The 22,280-nt window shown below is 36.8% G+C and overlaps 1 protein-coding gene across 1 annotated transcript in view; it reads left to right on the top strand.

Moving 5' to 3' along the window:
• The window catches only part of kctd16b (potassium channel tetramerization domain containing 16b), a 55,114-nt gene extending 36,031 nt beyond the window's left edge, over positions 1–19,083 (top strand). The window contains exon 2 of the mRNA XM_043220672.1: positions 13,595–19,083. Coding sequence (XP_043076607.1) covers positions 13,595–14,055 — 461 coding nt within the window. The 3' untranslated portion in view covers positions 14,056–19,083. The remainder of the gene's footprint in view (positions 1–13,594) is intronic.
• The last annotated feature ends 3,197 nt before the right edge of the window (positions 19,084–22,280 follow it).

Genomic DNA, 22,280 nt, shown 5'->3' with positions numbered 1-22,280 from the left:
TAAGTTTATTAACTCTAATGCTGGTCAAAAATGGTATGACTGGTTTTCTTCTGTGAAACACAAAAGATGAAATTTTGGAAAAAAAAAAAAGTTTGTGGTACATGCAGTGGAAGTCAGTTGGGACAAATGTTGAACGCAGCTTAGGTCAACATAACAGTGTCTGCCCACGTTTTGCAGTTGTTGTGGAAGCATTCATTTTCTCCACTGGGGTTTGAAAAAATATGATTCATTCAGTAAAGAGTCAGAAGTCATGAACCGAATCCCAGTATGCACTACTGTTCAGAATGTTGGGGTCATTTTGTTGACATTGACATTCAAAAATACAGGCAAAACAGTAATAACATTGTGAAAGTTTCAGCTTTGCAAAGCTTGATTTTAGCAGGGGTTACTGTAGTCTTCAGCATGACATTACTCTTAACTCTTTCCCTGCCAGCATTAAAGGTCAGTGCTGATTTTCTGCTTTCAGAATACTTTCTGCTATGCATAAATGAACATATTGTATATCAAAATCAAGAACCAAGCCATAGGCGTAGCTTGATTTTTGAGCTTGGAGAGGCCAAACAAAGCCAGTCGATTTAGTCAGTCAAATACATTTTAGCATTTCTAAAGTAAACCTACAAAGTCACAATCTGTGTACCTTTAAAAGCAGTTTCACCATGATTAGAATAGCAGCAAGCGCGAGGTTGCCACGGCAACCAGAAACATTGCACATTTATTACAGTAAAAGCTGCGCTGTCTGTTTCTGCTGTGCTAGCAATAAACACGTTGAATAGAATGCACCATAAACATGTTTGAATCGCAAAGACAGAATCGCAAGATAGATTTTAAGCAAATCAACGAGTGAATTACCAACTGCTTTAAAAACAGATATCTGTTGGAAATTCTACAAGTGAGGTTAAACGCAAAAGAGCAGAACACGCATTATTCATGAACAAATATTTATTAAAATCTCTGCAATCTCCACCCACGATCCAAGCATCTGCTTTAAAACAAACATATTTTATTCTGTCTTCACGTGTTCTTGTTTTATCATCACTTGAATGCAGACTGGTTTCATCAGAAGTACAACATTTTGGACCATGGAACTGTTCTGATGGAACAACATCAGAACTGAGGGATAAGTCAACAGGAAATGAGTTAGGTGCTTCTACACCCTTGTTGTTCAACCCTCATTTCCTTCTGATTTTATGGCTAGGGGTAGGGATAAGGTTAGGTATATATTTTTGAACAATAGTGTTGATCCAGGATCAACAAAAGATGTTGGTCCACATAGTTGCTTGGTAAAATAAACCAAACTTCTAGAACCTATTTCAGAAGGGTCCGACTTTTTTTTTTTATTACCCCTACAAATTACATTGGCTGCTGAAACAATATAAGGTGTGATGTTTGTACCACTGCTGGGAAGAAAATTTAGAGACTGGACCTCTCGTTGGTTTAATTGAATACTTGTGTGATAGAGCCAATGATAAAATGCATCGACTCTTTTGAGACACGAAACAACATAAAAATCTGCTATTCTGTTGGAATTAAGCTCCCATAAGGCCATTTGGTTGAAAATGGGACTGAGAAATGTCTTTAGTCTACAAAAACAAAGTCATAAAGCCTTGCAGGCATGAGAAAATATGGTCAGAAAGAAAGACCCCATGCGCTTTAGTGGTCAAAACATAATTGCGTTTTTGCAAATGGTGCATGTTATCTTTCCCAAACCAGTATGAGTATAAATTCTCTTCCTTTTAAAGTTTTAAACGACCGGACATGATGCAAACATACGGACATATTCTGCGTGAAATATTTTCAAGGTTGGGGTAGAATTTTGCTTCAGCAGGACAGTTTATTTGCACAGCTGCAGACAAGCATATTCTTCAGTTAAAGAAAAAATTAATATCCCACTTGCATATTTTAGGCTTTCACTGGTACTTGCATCATCCTCTTTAAACCCTTTTCCGAATTTTTGTGTTGTACATGCCACAACTAATGAGTCCCGGGAGAATCACGCCATTGATTTCCCCATCGTTCAGACTTCCTTTTGTAAACCAAGTCCATTTTTTTATTTATTTTTTGGCAAGGGATGCAAGTGAGAAACTGCTGGTGTCATTTTCACTGAAGCTACACGACTGACAGCGCCACATAGAAATCTGGCCTTGTCTGTTATTTGCCAATTTTACAGTGTTTCCACAAAATAAAGAACTGTGGCTTTCATCACATTTGAGTTATTTAATGCATGGTCCCACTTTATATGAGGTAGCCTTAAATACTATGTGCTTACATTTAAATGAACAATTTGGTACAATGCATTTATTGTGCACATACAGGTTTTTACATTGTGAAATACTTATATGTAATTACATCTATAATTAATGTAATTGCTTTTATATTTACACTGTTGACCCATCACTTACACCTTAACCTGCCCTTAAACCTACCCATGCAACCAAACCTGTCCCTCACCTCAATAGCAACGAAAGCGTTTTACATTGTGCTTATTTTTTGACGCAAGTACGTAGTAGTTAAGGCCACTTAATATACACCAGCTTTATTTTTAATGCACTTACAGATTACATTATGTTGGTGTTGTGTGGTGACGAAACACTCAAACATGATACTGTACAAACATGATGGCGACTGTATGTAGATATAAATAGTTCATTCATTAATAAAAACCATCACGGTTCACTGCGTAAGGTCTTTGTACGCCTCTGAAAACATAGCTATTTATATTACAATGCATTTCTGTCAATAGATGCTCCTAATATGACGCACTGCACCTTTAAATAATACATTGAGAAAATAAAAGAAAAATCTCAGTTCGTTTTTGTCCCGTGAGAAAGGAAACCAAGTCAGCAGAAAAAAAAAAGCACAATGATTTGTTTTTATTGTGAGCGTATGCAAATAAAAGCGTACCTTTCACAATTCCGATTATCTTTATGACTAAAAGGAGTAGTTGCTTCCAACGTTTAAAAGAAAAATATTCAAATGATTGCATGCGCACAGTTAAGCAATGCTATCTTGGCAATGCAGCCTCTTCATTATCATAATAATGCAGTCAAACATTAAAAAAAAAAATCAGTTTGAATATGTAGTAAAACATGTGCCATCACTTTTCCATCGTGATGTTATTCAAAACATTTTGTTGCGCTGTGGATATTGGAACGCAAGTGACGTGCATAAATAAGATTTCGGCGTTCAAATACGTCGCTTTGATTTGGCGTTGAACTACTAATATTTGTAATTTTTGTTCTTTTCTAAATACGTTTGTTAAATGGAAAGGATTTGCTGAGTTACATTTCAAGTCGGCATTAACACTTTATTTTACAGTTACACTTACTAGCATGTGTATAATGTTAACGTAGAATATTAGCTATGTATTAGTCCTAATTAAGCACATATTAATGCCTTATTGTACGTGACATTATTCTACATCACTAATCCTACCCAATATCTAAACTTAACAACTACCGCACTAGTAATTAATAAGCAGCAATTTAATTTATTTTGGGAAAATTCGTAGTTAATAGTTAACAAGCGTATTCTAAAGCATTGCACATGCGAGGTGGAACATATTTTAACCATGGTGGAAAATGGTGGAAATTCTTATGGTTGGTTAATGGTTAACGGGTTAAAACGAGCATCCCTAAGGTGTACTATTTATGCTTTTTTGAATCCTAAGACACAGCAGTTTCCATCTATGAGATACACATGTTCTGTCAGTGGGCCTTTGCTTGAATCTGCCACGTCTACACAAACATAGCATTGGGATGAAGGGGTTAAAAACAGGACAGAAAATAGCTTCTTACTTCTAAATGATGATGTTGTTATAACCGTTACGTTGTTGTACGTTATAACCTAGAAAAATGGGTTCGTGACTCCTTTAAATGCACCGATGTAAGGTGGCCGTATATAAATTTAGCTGGGCTGAAGCAGGCCCTGTTAGACATACTTTTAAAGCAGTTCTGTTGTCACGGGTGCTGCACCCTTCTCTTTCTCTTTTGCTCCTCCACACTCCGTGGCTCGCTCTCTGTTCCAATTAAGTCACATGCCCTTTTTCTGACACACATCCACTAATATGCAGTGACAATTCAGCTTGGTTTATTAAAAGTTGGGTTCTGAACACAGAACTGTGTCAAAAGCGCAAACGACACAACTTTTACTTTTTTGATTTTTTATGTCTGAATTAATAAAAACTTAACTTTTCATTAAGTTAATAACCTGTGTGTATGAATTGATTGGAGAGGGTAGTGCCATACAATTATCATTGTGGTTCTCTCACAAAAAATCTAATTTTAATCACCAGATAAAATACCATATAGTATAACCTTATCAGCTACATGTCAGTCTATAGCAGAGCTTTAGTGGATGGCTAAGTAAGTCTTTGGAGTATATGGCTATTATTTGGAAATAATAACTTTTCCATAAAAAAAAAAAAAAAAAAAAAAAAATATATATATATATATATATATATATATATATATATATATATATATATATATATATATATATATATATATATATATATATATATATATATATATAAACCTAAAAATAAAATAACATAAAAATAATTTCTGTCAATCTTCATTTATTCTAAGAAAATTAAATAAAATATAAAACAAAACAATAAAACAAAATAAAACATATTTTTTTTATTTATATTTATGAAAAGATCGATTTTTTGACAAATTATACACAAAATAAACTTGTAAACTTCAACAGAAATTAAAGTGAAAACAGAAAATAAGAAAAAAATTTGAATTTGTAATATTAAGAATACCTAAAGTAGTAGTAAATTAGTATCGAAGACGGATGTATCTTAATACTGATGGAAACATCGTAGCTGTTCTTTTTTTATATGCATAAAGATACTGTATCTCTAAAGGATTTTTTTTTATTTTATCTAATTGAAATATAGCTGGATTTACCACAGAGTGTTGTCTTCCTCAGAAGACCGAGCCGAATATAACTGCTCGCTGCACACAGCATCTGCATTTGGTTGTGGGGTGAGTTTGGATCCGTGACAAGAAGATTCATTGTCGATGCACAGTATCGATCCTCAACCTATCGCCCCTTTCTCAGCCTCCATCGGCCTCTCACTTTGCTTCAGTTATTAAGCAGGCGAGCGTGTCTGTTCCTGATTTTGTGCCTCTGATCCCGTCGTGCAGAGAGAGGGTGATCTCAGTGCTGCTCTAGTTTCCAGCGCTGTCACATTGTTTATCGGCGATCTGCAGGTGCAGCGGCGAACGCAGCATCAACACTTTCTTCCGGCGGTCAGTTAGATAAATAAACCCTGCCGATATGTTTGTTCTTCGTAAGCGCAGGTGTGAACGCTGCTAGACGCACAAAAACCTTGGCAGGACAAGCTACTTCAAAGCCGTCTGGTTTGATGCAGTCCCAGACAAAGGTGGAGTCTACAAAGAATATTCACTTTAATATTATCAGTAGTGTTAGTGAAATATTTATTGTACACTATAGGGAAAAAATGTATTGCCTAGTTGCGTATTAGCATGCATATTTTGATTGCACTTTATTTTTATGCATCATTATGTATTTAAGTACTGAGTAATGAGTTAATTTATTGTTATTACAATAGTAAGTGCATGTAACAAGGACCTTATAATAAAGTGTTTAAATGTATATTAGTAGCATTATGGCTGTTTATTGGTACTTAAAGGGCATATATTATTTTTTCATTCTGCATGATCATATTTTAGATCCCTTATTTCTTCCTCATATCTAATTTAAAACTACCTTACTAACTGTTAATAAGCATTTAGGGCTTTACGGGGCAAAAGTTGTAGTTAATCATTATTTAACATTGAGAATCGGTCCAAAAAACTATAATAAATAGCAAATAATAACCATGGTTTATAGTAATGATTTTTGGCAGATGCTTTTATTCAAAGTGGTTTACATTGTTATTACAGATGCATGCGCAAAAAACTGCATATTCATCCTTAAAAATATATTTACACTCAATATACACTCAACATTCAACTTGATACTACTGTCAGCAACACACATTAAATGGATTGTTTTGTATTTTTATGCACAGCTGTATGGTATTTTATATATAGCACTCCCTTGAATTTAATATCTTTTTTTTTTACATTTCTTGAACCATCATAAAAGCATAGCAAGTCCCAAGGACAACTTCAATAGCACCCCATCGAATTTTGTATCAGAAATTATTTTGCTTATTATTTTATGAAAAGAACGATCTATGCAAATGTTAGGATTTAGTTTTGTTATTCGATAGATGTAAACGTAAGAGCTGATCCTTGAAGATTACACTCGTATCCAAACACAGATTGTGATGGCTTGATATCCAGTGATTCCTCTGAAACATAAGAGGTCTCGATATGGTTGCAGTAATATGAATTATTTTTGACGTTCTTATTAAATAAAAAGTGATGATATTCATGATGCAAACTTAAGAAATTGCTACTCTGAAATCTCAGCATCACAGCATGCTCTATATAGAAGAGTTCGTGCGAAATGGCGACTTTTTATTTTAGTGAAAGTGAACGTTGAATGCAAAACTGGATTACACCTGATTTTAAAAAAGCGCATTCCGTACTAAAAAGCGTAAAATCACCAAGAGGTCTGATGACGAAAGTTGTTTCGCAAGCCTCTGTGACGTTCTTTGATCTGCAGAGCACAGTGGTATGCAACAATACTGTTTTGTCCGTCCAAGTCAAAGAGACATGAGCAATAATTCAAGAGTATAAAACTATTAAGTAAAGTTTAAATGGGAAATATGTCATCGGTTTCCTGGCCAGAAATAGATGGGCCTAATTAAGACGACTCCATCACTGCAGAGAACACAGCATGCTTGGCTGACAGCTGGCATATTGCTCAGCAGTTGAGGCAGTCTTGCTTAAACTGTGCGTGTCTTGATGCTCGCTAGGAATAAAAGACACATGGACAAGCATGCGGACACACACACACACACACACACACACACACACTATCGCTTCAGTAGAAGCTGACTTGGACTTAAAAGAAATGGTTGATGTAAGGCTCTTCTCAAAACACTTTTGAACGTCTTTCAGACATCAAAATGCAAGAGACGTTAAGCTGTGACACACGAATAAAACATCTGAAACGCTTATTAAATAAAGCATTTAATTACACAGGAGGATGGGTAATACATACCTAATGTGCGTAAAATGCAAGATGTAACGTTGTAAAGCTTTTGATAATTCAATCACTCGATAAAGTGAAATAATGGTTTTAATGTACTGCACCACGTCACTAAATTATGCATCGTTTCTGACGGCATAGAAACGTCTGCTAAATGTCTCACAGTGAGTTCTGTACGCTGTAGAGAGAGGTTACAGGATTCGCTTCGGTTCTCGTCCACCTCGCATATAATGCATTTCTGGCACTAACGCTTTAGGGTTATTCCTATATCAGCGGGCCCCGAGCGGGCTCTGGCAGTGAAATAAGAAGTAGAAACTCTCTACAGGATGGAGACCATAGAACATGTTCGATGGGGATGGCGGACTGCGTCCGATTGTAGATCTGTGTTTACTGAACCGTGATATCAAATGGTTTCAGTTCAAGATGCTTACTGTCAAACACATCGCTTCTCCGCAGATTTATCTGTGCAAGGTTATCTCTCTCCGCTCTGAAGGTTTACGTGGCGAAGAGGTCTAAAGTACTTGGGTAAATGTAACTAATTACTATACTTAAGTTTCTTTTTGGATACTTTGTAGTTTTACCAAGTATGAAAGACATGGGGAACTTTTACTCTCTTATTCACTACATGTATGAATGAGTATTTGTGCTCTTTACTCCACTCCGTTTTGAAGTGTAGCAGTTACACGTTACAATTTTGAATGGCACTTAGCTTTTCTGCAACAGTTTATTTATGCTACAAAAAATGCAATATTGCCAACTACAGGCCACTCAAAGTACTGTATCTTGTGCCTTTTACCCTCACCCAAACTTCATCAAAGCTACTTTACTCCTGTTTAACTCAGATACTCTAATACTTTTTACACAAGTTTTTTTTTTTTTTTTTTGAATTGTTGAATGATAACTTGGAGTCATTTTCATTGTAAGGTATCTGTGCTTTTACTCAAGTATGGCTCTCAGGTTCTCTTTACACCTTTGACTTTGTGCAGTGATCTTTTTGAACCCATTGAAGACATCTCTGACAAGCTCCTTGTGCTTAAGATGATCCTTTTACTCATTATATCCTGGCTGAAGAGAATAGGGGACTTTCAGACACTCGCTTCATTATGCCTAGAGTTTGCCCCGGGCATGGCTAGGGCATTCATTTACCCAAGACCAGGGTATGTCATTAGGGCACTCGCTAGGTCCTAGTGGTTGAGACCATCACCTGTAGATGTAGTATTCAAAATGCAACGCATTATTTTCTGAAAGAGTGACTTTTTAACGAGTATTGCAATGCATTTCTGGGACTAACACTTTATTTTAAGGCCTCTTAACTAGTTGCTTATATGCATGCATATTGGTAGAATATTAGCCAGGCCTAATTAAGCACACATTAATACCTTATTCCTACCCAATACCTAAACTTAACAACTACCTTACTAACTGTTAATAAGCAGAAATTAGGAATGTATTGAGTCTTTGTTAAAAGATAATGTTTGTTTTAAAAACAGCTTTCCCAAACGCTGACTTACTTTGTAATTATGAATTTTACGAGCTTAAATTTTTGAGTGAAAATTGGTTTCATATTAATTTCAGTATACCACTTCAAACACATTCACAAAATCTGTTTTGTGCACAGTTGAAACCTTTGGTCGCTTAGTCACGGAGGATTCAGCAAACTAACAACGTTTGGTAACGTTTGCTGGCACTGTTGCATTGCTGTAACAATGCTGACATTTGTCGAGGCACTTGAATCTTCTCTTATTATTTGAGCTACCATACCATGCACTCATATGTACTCATAACCTTATTTACGTGGATAGCACAACACCAATGTCGCCATTTTAGTGAAGCACAACGTTCCAGAAAGTTTTAACCGTATATAGACATCTGAATTCCAAAAAATCTTTGCCTTAGCTGTCTCTTCCTGTCTAACGGACAGTTCTTGGCCAGAATAAGCTGCTGTGTGGTCCAGACTTTATGCTGCAAGTCATAAGTCTAGCTATGTGGGTCGATTGGCATCTTAACAAATTTATTGCTAATGGTTTCTTCTGTGGCCCAAGATTCAGAGAGCGCGACTCCTGTCGGGAACTCTGACGTGAGGTACAGTGTCCTACCTCGTTAAAAAATAGTGCATCAATGACGTGACAGTGGCAAACTAAATAAATGACAATGAGACTGATTATTTGCTTGCATGGCAGTGGCGACGTTTATCTTCCTTTGCCATCTTCAGCGTGTTGCCAGGGTATATGACAAGAATCAATCGGGGTCCGATGGCTCAGACACCTTCACCAGCTGTCTGATGTATTGATACGGGCAGAGTGCGAGTGAAGATGGATGGCTGGGCGGCCGGGTGGACAGATTGGGCCGGTGTGTGTTGGAGCAGCAGATTGATCGGGGCTTGACGGTCGGCACACGGAGGCTGGGAAGCTGTGACGGGGTGCTGCCCCTGTCAGCTGTTGTAAAAATGTTGAGGCTCAGCAGTCAATGGCTTGTGGACACACAAGGGTTTAGATTGAGGCATGAATTATATTATTAATCTAGAGCTTTCGTAGTGTCACTCATCACTTCTATCTATCTATCTGTCTGTCTTTCAGTTGATGATAGATAGATAGATAGATAGATAGATAGATAGATAGATAGATAGATAGATAGATAGATGTGTAGATTGATAGATAAATGGCATTTACAAAAAAATTGCCAATTGCCGTGCTTTATTCTACACATGTAGCACGATCTAAACCTTAAACTAAATGTTTTCTCAAAAAAGCCAGTATTGTCGACTTTCAAGACATCGCGAGTTCATGTTTCACTGCAGAAGCCTGACTAAAAGTGATTGAGGATAATTTAGACGAACTGGATGAACCTGTGGTATCTTCTTCAGAGTGTGAATGGAAAATAAAAGCTGAAATGTTTTCACGTAACCTTGCAAAAGCAGTGCATTACAATTTGTAACATCCATACAGTCTGTGATCACAACAATAACAATCTTGTTGTCAGGCATCTAAACTGTCATGTTAGGAGATTTAACTCTAAAACATGATTGATTGATTGATTGAGTCACTGAAAGGTATCTTATAATAAGTATCTATACTGGTAAAATGGTATGGTATAGAATTGAAAAAGTTTGGTATCAATCATCTCTAATGTTTAGTCCCATTATAATACAAAAAAACCCAAACAACAAAAAACATTATGTACATACTATTATGTACATTAATGACTTTATTCAGTATTTACCCTTGACTGATTGCATTACTCGCTGAGGCATTTTTAAAAGCATGGCATTTGTCAACACTGCTTTGGCGCATCCTGTTAATTCCGTTTAGACAAGAAAATTGGCCACCAGCTGATTTAGCTGTTTTGCCAAGTCAGGGGCCATTTTTCAAAACACCAATTATGAGGCCTCGACTCATCGATCAAAGGTCCCTTTTTATACTGAGTGACATAAATTAATTCCAGAGCAGACTCTGCCACATAATGAGAAGCGCAACTTCCTGTCAGTTGTGTTGGGCCTTTTACTGTCCCAATAAAGATAGGGTGTGTTTTAAGAACCATGGATATCCATTGGCATATTGTCTCCCACGTTTGTGATTGCATAAAGGTCTCCATGTTTTCATTTTAAAGTCATATTTATACTTCATTGCATATGCTCGAGGTGGATCTCTGGAGGTTTGAAGTGTGTTTTGCAACACAGCACAACTGTTTTATTGCAGTGTTGGCAATACAAGGTCTGTATTGCTGGTGTGGGATCAATAGCTCTACCGAATAGTTTCACTGCAGCAAATGAACATCTCTCTGCAGCATGATTATACACCCTTTTAACCTTGTTAATTCTTTATAAATACAAGTTCAAAATATATTTATAGCTGACGTTTTGTGATTTTGTAATGACAATTACTGTTGAAGGTGCAACAAATGTACTAAACTGTTAATAGCTGAAGTTCATTTAAAATAAAAAAAACATTGAAGTACGTATAGTGATATTATGTAATGTATGTTCATATTGTAAATGTATATATCCACTGATATTTATCTAATGAGTTCAGATTATTTTCTATGCACACTACTTTGTTTGATGTTCAAAGATGATCATTTGACAATGAAGGTCTATTCTCGCCAAACGCAGATTGCTAAATGTGGACACAACTGCACAATTACCTTTTATATTATATTTAATCATAACTATGCGGCCCTGACTTTGTGCGTAAACATTCATATAGGCGGCTAATGGGTTTGATCAAGTGCCGCCACTCTCGCTGTGAATCATTTTTGACACCCCGACTTTCATTTGCATAATTAAATGCAAATGGATTGAGGTTGCATAATTAAAAATCTGACATGGATCAGTGTTGTGAAATAGCGTGGATCAGTGTGGTGGAGAATAACAGACATAGTTCATCAGTGACAGGCCTTAGAAAACACAGCCTGTGTAATTGGCTTCACTCTGTTAGGTGAATAGAGCTGAATGTTGTCTGTCTCTCACTCCTGATTGTAGTGCTTTGTGGCTGACATAAAAGCATACAGTATGTTTTTGTGGAGTAAACCTTATTATACTGGTGCAAAGATGATCTCTGCTTTCAACGCAGGTTTTCTGGAACACTGTGACACTATTTCCAAAATAACTTAATTTTACTTGCACGCGGGTTGACAATAATATAGCAAACTTGGCTCATTGGAAATATGCGACGTTTCTTCAACACCGTTATTGCTTTCATTTTGCAGCGGTTTCAAAAGGAAGTGTCGGTAACACTTTGTAATAGCTACACACTATGAATCATTAGTTTAGCATTAGTAAATGCCAAATTCATCTTTTATAAACCAACATTTTTCCAACATTAGCAGTTTACATCTATGCATTTGCATCTATATATGCCATGTTCTTGAGCATATATATAATGTTTAATGTATTTTCATACTTTATTAATGATCAATTTATAAATTATAATGCTATTTTCACATCAGTTATTTAGGAGTTGTCAGTGTTTAATAAGAACATTTATAAAGTCTAATTGTTTAAAGTGTGGTCTGTAATTTATGATCAAGTCAGGTAGTTTGCCTTTCCGTTGGGAAGATAACTAATCAGTTTTAACATTTTTTAGCATTTTAAAATGATTTTGAATTCACAACAGAATATTCTAAGCAAAATTAAGCTTTATTAATCTAAACTCTTCCTTTGTAAATCATACTTTGTCTGAAAGGGAGTAAAAGTTGTCAGAGCTTTTCTGCCAGAGTGTTCATTTCAATTGGAGCCTGCAGCGATCCATACATCTAAGTTCATTTTTTGGAGTTTTGTAGAAATGTAAGTAGAGGCATTTCCTTAGAACCTGTATAGTAATATAGCATAGTGCTGTTGGAATCGATCCAACGGTCTTGCTGGCAACACTAGCTCTGTCCACCATTGTTTTTTGCATTTCTTTTAAGTATAAAATAAAAATGTCATTTTAAAAGGGGTAAACAAATATTCTAGTAGTTATTTAATAGGTCTATTAGACTACATTTACATGCATTCCATTGTGCCATAAAAAGATCACATGGTGATGGTGTCCACCTGAGTTGATTTAATTCACTAACATTGCACCAACTTTAAAAAGTTATTTTGAGACTACCCTATCTGTCTATTTATACAGCAGATTCATATTTACTTATCCGCCTCATTTTTGGCTTTGCTTCCACAAATGAATGAGGCATGAAACCAAACGGAGAATATAGGAATCCATGTGCTTTTTTCCCGTTCCCTCGTTTGTGTGATTCAGCCTGTGCCAAATAGGAGGAAATATATTGGAATTGGGTCACTTGAACCATGTAATATAAATGTGGCCTAATTGAAATGGATGCTTTGTTCTCATGCATGTTGTTACCACGATCAAAACTATTGCTCTCTTTCTGGACTTTTACTAATTAACAGGTTCCATATGGTTAGAGGTAAAATCAGGGTCGGGCTCTAGGGATAGAGAGAAGTAGGTAACACTTAAGAATAGCTAACACTTGTTAACTATTAACTACTACTTTTCTCTAAATAAATTCCTAATTTGCTTTTTATTAATGTGGTGGTTGTTATGCTTGGGTATTGGGTAGGGTTAGGGATATGCAATAAGGTCATGTAGAAAAAAACATTAATATGTGCTTCATTAACACAAATAAATGGCTAATTTTCTAGTAATAGGCATGCTAATAAGCAACTAATAGGTGTAACCATAAAATAAAGTGCTACAGAAAAGGAAGCTCTCAATAGCTGCTTTTCCACCGTCACTGGGCCAAAATCCCTGGCCATTGATCCTAAGGAGGCCAGTGGAAACATGACTGGCCTTGGCACGAACAAGAACTTGGCCAGACAGTAGTAATTATTACATAAACTCATATAAAGAGAATGCTACTGTGTACTACGTACTATCCAATAAGCAGTGCACTAGTATTCCGTACACATAGTCCATGTCACCTTCAAGCCTTAAGTGAACTCTTCTATTCTCTTCTCCAGGTGGCCCGTCTCGATGGTCTTCTCCACCTTGCGACTGCTGCTGCAAGGGTCACAAAGGCGAAGGCGAAGGCGAAAGCGGAACCTCCTTCAACGAACTCTCCACCTCCAGCTCAGAGAGCCACTCCGAGGCCAGCTCGCCGCAAGGTACCGTCATCCGAGGGCCTGTCAGCCGACAGACGCACGTGCAGACACTGGACAGGCCTCCCAAGAAAGGCCCCGTTCAGCATCTCCTGCAGCAGCAGCAGTCCGAGCAGCGACGTAAGAGCGACCTTCTCCGGACGCTCACCGCAAGTTCCCGGGACACCAGCACCTGCAAGAAGCGTCCAGCGAAAGAAAAGTTGACTGTGGAAGAGGAGCTGGAGAAGTGCATCCAGGACTTCCGCAAGATCAAGATTCCCGAGCACTTTCCCGAGCGCAAGTACATGTGGCAAGCCGACCTCCTGCGCAAATACCGTCTTTGAGGAATGGCGGTAACCTAAAAGCGCAAGCTACAATAGCGTACGTGTTCACTACTAATACTACAACTACTATTGCTAGTACACTCCACTCTACTACTGCCTCTGACTCGTTGTCAATGTCTCTCGATAACCCGAGCGACCACTTCATCCGCTCAAACGCTAATTGTTTACCTGTAGACACTTACATTTTTGTAGAATTCCAGAGAGACGCGAGTGTTTTCGAAAGACGCACCACTACTTGTCTCTTTGGTTTCGATCTCCCTTGCCGAGTTACACTTTGCGTGTAATCGCGTTTGTTACAACTGAATTTTTGACCTCGGTATGTTAGTGCCACGGCGACTGAGTTGAGGTGGCCCAGAGGTTGAAAGATGAATGTGTATCCAGCTCATAAATAATGCATGTGGTCCCAACTGTGCCCTTTCTAAGAATAGCCACTGCCTTGGCGGATGTAAGAGTGGGTTTCCATTTCAACACTCTGAGAAGCACAGAAGACCATGGAGCCAAGCTTTTTCGGATTCTCCACGTTCCATTTTCATACCTCAGCCGAGCTACAATAAAAGTCACAGCATAAAAGGGTTGTGGGTGGAAACTCAATAGCATCACAAAAAGGCTTTGAAACTGCTGCATGAAATCTATTGATTTAAACATGATATTCCAAATGGGAGTAGATGACGGCTTACTCCTGAGGTCAAAGTTTAAATATGGAAAATTCATGACAATAACAGGAAAGGGTAAAGATTATATGCTGGAAGCAATCACTCATTGATCAACATGAACATAGTTTAGGGTCATGCAATCTTTTTGCCGTTCATTCCATCACATACAATATTGAACGAATATGAGAAATGGAAGACGTGTTTGCTCGGTAAGGAATATTAATTTTGAGACCTATACATAACTGAGGATAATTCAGTGGAAACGTTGGTGTATGTCATGGTTAATAGTGAACAATATCCTTAATAAACACCAATAAAGCTTAGATATATTTTGTTTAACTAATTTTAATTTAAGTCGCTGCTACTGAGTTTATTTTAAAACTGTGCTAAGGAAAATGGATTAATAGCTTACAATATTTAAATAAAAACTAAAATAATAATAATAATAATACCACATTTTATTTCAAACTGTTCAATTACAATGGACAATTATGGAAAAAAATGCTGCTTCATCATTAATTTTCTTTCCTATATTTTATACCCTTACTAATGAACAGCCGTAAACTGAGTTTATGCTTTTAATGTAACACAATAATTGCAAAAATGTGACTAGACGTTCAAAGAGAGGCGCATAAGTTTATACTGTACTGCAAGATGTGGACCTTTTGATTTGTATTGCATTTTATATATATACTTATATATATATATATATATACACTTGTTATGAAATCGATTCAGTACGTAAATGACAGACACGGTCTTGCAAACTCTTTTGCAAGTAGCCCTTTGAATTGGAATATAAATTAAAATTCATTGAGCGCTAATCAAAATCTAGCCTCCAGCCTCTCATTCTCCTATCACGAAGTCTACTTACCACAGATATAAAAATGAAAGGGCAGAGAGAATATCATCTATAATAGAATAGATTATTTATTAACTGGGTGCGTAAAAGGATATATGAAAAGTCATTATTTTATTGCACAGGTTTCCAACTTTATTCCCAAACGCTGTCCATATTGTAAAATAATAACATTGCGAATCACTTGTAAATAACATTAAAACGTATTTTATATGAATTGCACTTGTAATCTTTAATAGATTACTCTTAGATCACTCAAGACAGCTAAACAATAAAAGTGTTTGGAATCCATATGAATATATATATATATATATATATATATATACAAATTATATAATAAAGTACCAGATGAAGCTACAGTATCTGAATGGGAAAAGACACAACTGTGGAATTAAAGTTGAGCTGTTGTATGTCACACATGAGCACAACTCACCTAAAGCACAAACTCACCGCTTCTTTATACCAGGAAGTACCTGGGCATTCAGGTGGCATCCACGCTGTGCTGTGCAGGCACCACAAAACAACACTCTAGCTTCTGTAATTGGCTATTATTTCCTATTTATTTCATATAGGCCTACATCTATATGTACACTGTTTTGGAGATATATAGCAATGGCTATATATTTTTATACAGTAGCCAGAAAGAGAGATCAATACATGATCATTTGATTAAATAAAAGAGTCAGAGATGGAATTAATGGCGTGAAATTCCAACTAAATTTTGAGTCACACTATTAGGTGGTCTTAACTGCTATGCACTTGCATCAAAAAATATGTACTTATTGTGGTCATATAAGACACTTTTGCTGCTATTGGCGGGGGATACGGGTCAGGGACTGGTTTGGTGGGATGGGTAGGTTTAAAGGATGGGTCAGCGGTGTAGTTATACGTGTAATTACAGGAAATAATTACAGATATTAATATCAGTACAACGTAAGAACATGTATGTACACAATAAGTGCATTTCACTTTAAATGTAAGTACATTTAAGGACACCTAATATAAAGCGGGATGTTTACACCACATCGCTAATCACAGCCAGATGAAGTAGAAAGCGGGAAAACCCGTCTCTCCCGTTTAAAGATGCTTTCACACTGGCAGCGGTTCACGTGAAACATTACAATAATCCGACTGGCTGTTATCGCGCTGCGTGTAGCATTAGCACTGAACTAGGCCTCTTTCACACTCCGTGCAAAACAGCATTGGATTTGGCCAAAATACAGTAAAAATGCCCTATAATTATAATTACCGTAACAACGTTGTGCAATATATGCTTTTAAATAAGGGATTAACTACTCGCCTGCTTTCATTTCTGTTTTCTAGCGTAATAACACAAAAAGTGTAATAAATCCGGGGTCCGTTCTGTGTAAAATTAATTACTTCGGAGATATAATATGATCCCGCTCCTCATGCAAATCAGATTTCACAATGATCAGGTTTGCAAAAGTTGGTGGTGCATAACCGCTTGAAAATGCGTTCTCATTATGAGGTGCGTGCGGTTTACATTGGAGAACAAAATGGCAAGATATCGTCAAGCCCGTGAGAAAGTCTCGAAGGAACCGGCGGTAAATTAGCCTTTTGGGTTCTGCATCATTCTACCGCACGCTCTTGATAACCATTGTATAATTTACGGCCATTATTAGAGCAAATGTTCCCGCTGCTGCTTCTCTTGCGATGCGGTGTGAAACAGGCCTCAGAGTTGCTGATGTTCATTTGAAATTCCAGGCCCATGACACAGGTTTCATCTCACTTCTCTCAGAGGTACGGCTCTCAGCGCTTTCACATTGGCGCATTTTTCAATATTCTGCAATATTCCTCGTAACTGTCAGAAAATAATGAGAACATCTTTTTTTCTTTTTCTTAAATGATCCTGTCTTTCTCAGACCGGACGGGATAGCCCGGTTCCCCCTTCTCTGTGTTAAAGGAAAAGCTCGCGTCTTGCTATTTATTAAAGTCCTCGGCAAGCTGTAGCTTGAGATCAGTGTTATGCTGTTGTGCTCGACATGTTTATTTATTATTTATATACGCTCGCGCGTTCGGTTTCGCACCAACCGATAATTTCAGATAACTAAAGAAACACCTCTGCTAATAAACCGGCAGCGAATTATAGTCTTCCGCACAGCCGGGATCGGAAATCGGCCAAAGGATGAGGCTGCAGGTATCAGTAAAAGTGACAAAAATGTCAAAATGTATGATTTTTTTTTTGTTTGATATATTTCGTAATATTCTGATAAAGGCCTTAGACATAGATAAAACGTGTTGCGCTATATGTTATATCTTCCCGAAGGCATACAATCAGTTAAAAATGATCGGCACTGCATCAAGCAGAAATGTAAAACCCTATTTTTTTGCAAAAGTTAAATTATATAATAATAATAATAATAATAATAGGCATTAAAACTACACTGTACATACTCTTAAATTCAAACACGAAGAAGGATCGTTTATCATTGTTACCCAACGCAATCGCTCAGTTCATTACTCTTTTGGCGATTTTGTTGGCTAATTCATCCGAAATGTTCTTTTTACGAAGAAAATACGAATTTTTTTTATTTTTAATGTAATGCACTTACGACCCAGTTGCGTAAGGATAGAGGCGGATCTCATGCTTCTTCTATTTACTTCTAAAAATCTAGTCCAACGCCGCACAAATTCGTACGAATCTTCCACCATCATTTCATACGAGTTTCACATTGAGCGCTTGCACCCGTTAAAGATTGTACGACGTGCGCAAAACCTCTCAAAGCGGTCCGTTTTGAAGTTCGCTCTGTATTTTCTCGAGCGCGCGGAGGAATGAAAGAGACGTTTAGGATCGTTGTTGATGTCTACGTCGTTGCGCGCAATGGAAAATGTGCATCAAGACGTACCAGTCGAGTGAAGCGGGTTCGAAAAGAAAGGAAATGCGACGGTACCGAGCAACTTTTTGAAACGGGCCAGCGAGGAGAAATGTTTGGCGCATGTTTTGGAGGCACTGCGTCTGTTTCGGCTTCTTTCGGATGTTCACATGCTCGTGGCCCGCTCTCCCGCCAGGCAGGCCTGCTTAAGATGTCGCCTGGCGTACCAACAGCGACACCCCCTATTGTTTGAGCGCTTTTTATGTTTTCTTTTAAACCCACGAAAAAGACGGGGGAAAAAAACAGACTGACAAAACCGTACGTGCGAGAATAAAACTAATAAGCGAATGCATTAAAACGCTCCGTTTGAAAAGGTGCAGAACACGCCACAAAAAAGGATGTCGTTCGGTGTTGTTTCGACTTCAAAAAAGGTCCGGATCATTGTGCGCATGCCAGTGTATGAATTATTGCAAAATGTTTGTCTGTTCGTGATGTTAAAACATACCAAAAATACAGGGAAAAAAGGTAAAGCACAAAGTGTGGGTTGTGTCTGCTAATGTTTGCCACAAATGTACTGTATATTGTTATGTATAAAAGAGAGCATCGTCTGAGATGTCTTTAGATACAAGCATAGAGGATTTAAAAATGTACGAGTACATCAAATAAAGTTCTATAGAAACCAGCCGTTTTGCCTGTGGTCTTGAGATATCGACTGAATTACTTGCAGCTTGGAATAAATATGTTTTAAGTTACAGAAAAGCATTAAAACATTTGAAGGAAAAAGTTACTCTGAAGGCTTTAGGCACTTTCTGCACAAATAAACATCCACGTTTGGCCTCCTCCTTCTATATGTCTAGAACGCTAGACGTTTTTTTTTTTTTTTTTTTTATTCCCTTGTTGTATAACAGTTATGTTGTCTGGCCAGCGTCTGGGTGTTTCTGAATGAGTTTCATAGAACGTATTGGGACGGTCACACAAATAATGATTTTAACGACCCTATATGTCACGGACAACGAAAATATTTAAGTCCATGTGAAACTTAAATCAATCGTACGTTTTTAGAACATGAAATATTTACAAATGAATATAATATTATTTAATAATACTGTTTTTCGTGTAATGTCGCTTCAATGTAACTGTACTGATGGCATTTTTTCCAAATTTTACAAATGCCATTTTGAGCGTGGAATGAAAAATTGGTCCAAAAATATTTTAGTTTGAATGTTGAAAATTGTAAAAAATAAATTTTATTTTTTTCAAAATAAACAAAATAAAATAAACAAACTTAGAATTATCTAGAATATATATATATATATATATATATATATATATATATATATATATATATATATATATTTTATATATATGTATATAAATATATATATATTTATATACATATATTAAAATATACATTATATATATATATATATATATATATATATATATATATATATATATATATATATATATATATATATATATATTTATATATATTTATATATATTATATATATATATATATATATATATATATATATATATATATATGTGTGTGTGTGTGTGTGTGTGTGTTTATATATATTACGTGTATTTAACTAATATAATATTTGTACATAGTAAATGCTGATAAATCTTCTTTCACATATGAACAACACGTTCATCTCTTAGCATTGCTAAGAAATAAAAATAAATCTGGAAAGCATGGCAAAATCCAAGAGACCCCACACAGCCTTATCAGGAATCTTGTGATGTTGCTGTTGCCTGTTTTCCCAGGCAGGCAGGATTTCTAAGGACAGCGTTTAGCTGGAGAGAGCAAAGCAATCTGCCATAGATCTCCCTTTAGAGTGTGTCGTCTCTGCCTTCATCTCGCAGGGAGGGGCTGAGCTTCTGTCAGGATTACACAGATAAGGAAGCAACATTCATCTATTTTTCAGCGTAATGGATGAGCGTGCTTCAGCTGGAGATGGGATCAGATGATTGGTAGAACCCTACTCATAATCCAAACGGATATGCAGCCGGAATATGGCCGTGCAGAAAAATGCATTTCATAAATATTAACAAACAGCCGATGCGCTACTAATACGCACGCTAACAAGCAACTAGCCAATAGTGATAATTGGTCGAAAGTGTTACAGATAAAAATGAAAGTCGACATGTTTTCTTTAAGGTGCTAGCAAAACATGATTGTCTACGATGAAATTCTAATCCAGAGTGTCCAATTAAGAGATAGCGAAAAATTACGGTAATAGCAAATACCGTGTTCTGTGTCTGCCATCTTTAATCATGTGTACAGATAAAGTTCCCAGCAGACGGCGCGGATGGTGTACGCCCCTCAGAGACGGTGAGCTCCTCGCGTCCCAGCGCTGATTAAAGAATCAGATGGTGCCATTACATTACACTACATTACTCTCTCTCTCTTTCCCATCAGCACCTCCGCAGAACAGGAAACGCAAAGCGTTACGGTGCAGTCAGAAATATAAATTCTGTCGTAAAAGTCTTCAGCGGGAGCCATTCGGTTTCTGGTCCATTTTCCCGCCGTCGTATAACGGCAGCACACCCGTGATGAGATATTTCGTCAAGCAAGTGAACTATTCGGAAATGCGCTTTGTGAGATTTAACATCGTATGGCGGGGTGATCTGCGTAAATCAAATCGCGTACGCCGGCTACAAAAGAGCGCCGAACCGATTTAATGCAAGATTTAGGTTTTGCGCCCCGAACACTGAACGATGCTCTCTCGGGTTGAAAATGAGCTTTCGTTCGCAAGCTGCTTTCAAGATGAGCTCCATAACCAAATTTACACGCTTACCGTAACCCTTATAAAATCCCTTCCGACTTCATCCATGTTTTTGTCCTAAACAGAAGTTATTTTCCCATACGGTGATGAAACTTAAACTAACCAACTAGTCAGAACTGAACAACTGAGAGATGCAAATGTTTTAAACTGCATTAATGTGGGAGACAGAATCTAAATGCATGTTTAGAGAGAGCTGAACAGAGATATGGACAGGTGTGAGAAATCATTGAGCAAAAATCGATAAAGACGGTAACAAATGAAAAGTGAGTCTAGGTGTCTTATTAACAAGAAACATTGGTAACCTGTTATTTTAGGAAGGCTAGAATATTTATTAGTACTAATGAAGCACACATTAATGCCTTGTTCTTCATGATCTCGTTCAGCATCCATAATACCTATCTGGTCACAATTTAGGTGGGCTTAACTACTATGTACCTAAACCAAAATATTAGTACAATGCACTTATTGTGTTCATATTGTATTGCAAAACACTTTTGCTGCTATTGAGGTGGATACGGGTAAGGTTAGGGACAGGTTTGGTGGTATGGGTAGGTTTAAGGGTGAGTTAAGGAGTAATGGATGAGTCAATAGTGTAATTATAAATGTAAGTACAAAAATGTAATTACTGTATAGGTATTTTTTTTAATTAAGTATGTACACAATAAGTGAATTGTACGAAATAATTAATTTAAATGTAAGCGCATAAAATTTTATGCCACCTAATATAAAGTGGGACTTTTTCCCTAATCCTAAAAACCACCTTGCTAACTATTGATAAGCAGCAAATGAGAAAATTATTGATCGAAAAGTAATAGTAAATTGTTAGAAATCTTGATCATAGTTAGCTAACATAACTCACTGCTCCAAATTCTGCTCGTGATCTTTTAACAAATAAGAACCTATCTGAAATATATGAACAACGGTACATTTACAGTAACAGTAATTGACTGTTTAACATAAAATGTTTTTATTATTTCATCATGGGTCTTTTGCGTCTGTTCTAGTGCCAGACATTAGACCAAAGTATCCCAGTAATCATCCATGTGTTTTTTGAAGTATAAATAATAAGTCTTGAGATGCGCCTT

This window comes from Puntigrus tetrazona, chromosome 21, assembly GCF_018831695.1.
Source record: "Puntigrus tetrazona isolate hp1 chromosome 21, ASM1883169v1, whole genome shotgun sequence".
NCBI classification, from domain to species: Eukaryota; Metazoa; Chordata; class Actinopteri; order Cypriniformes; family Cyprinidae; genus Puntigrus; species Puntigrus tetrazona.
This window is presented reverse-complemented; position numbering and strand designations above follow the sequence as displayed.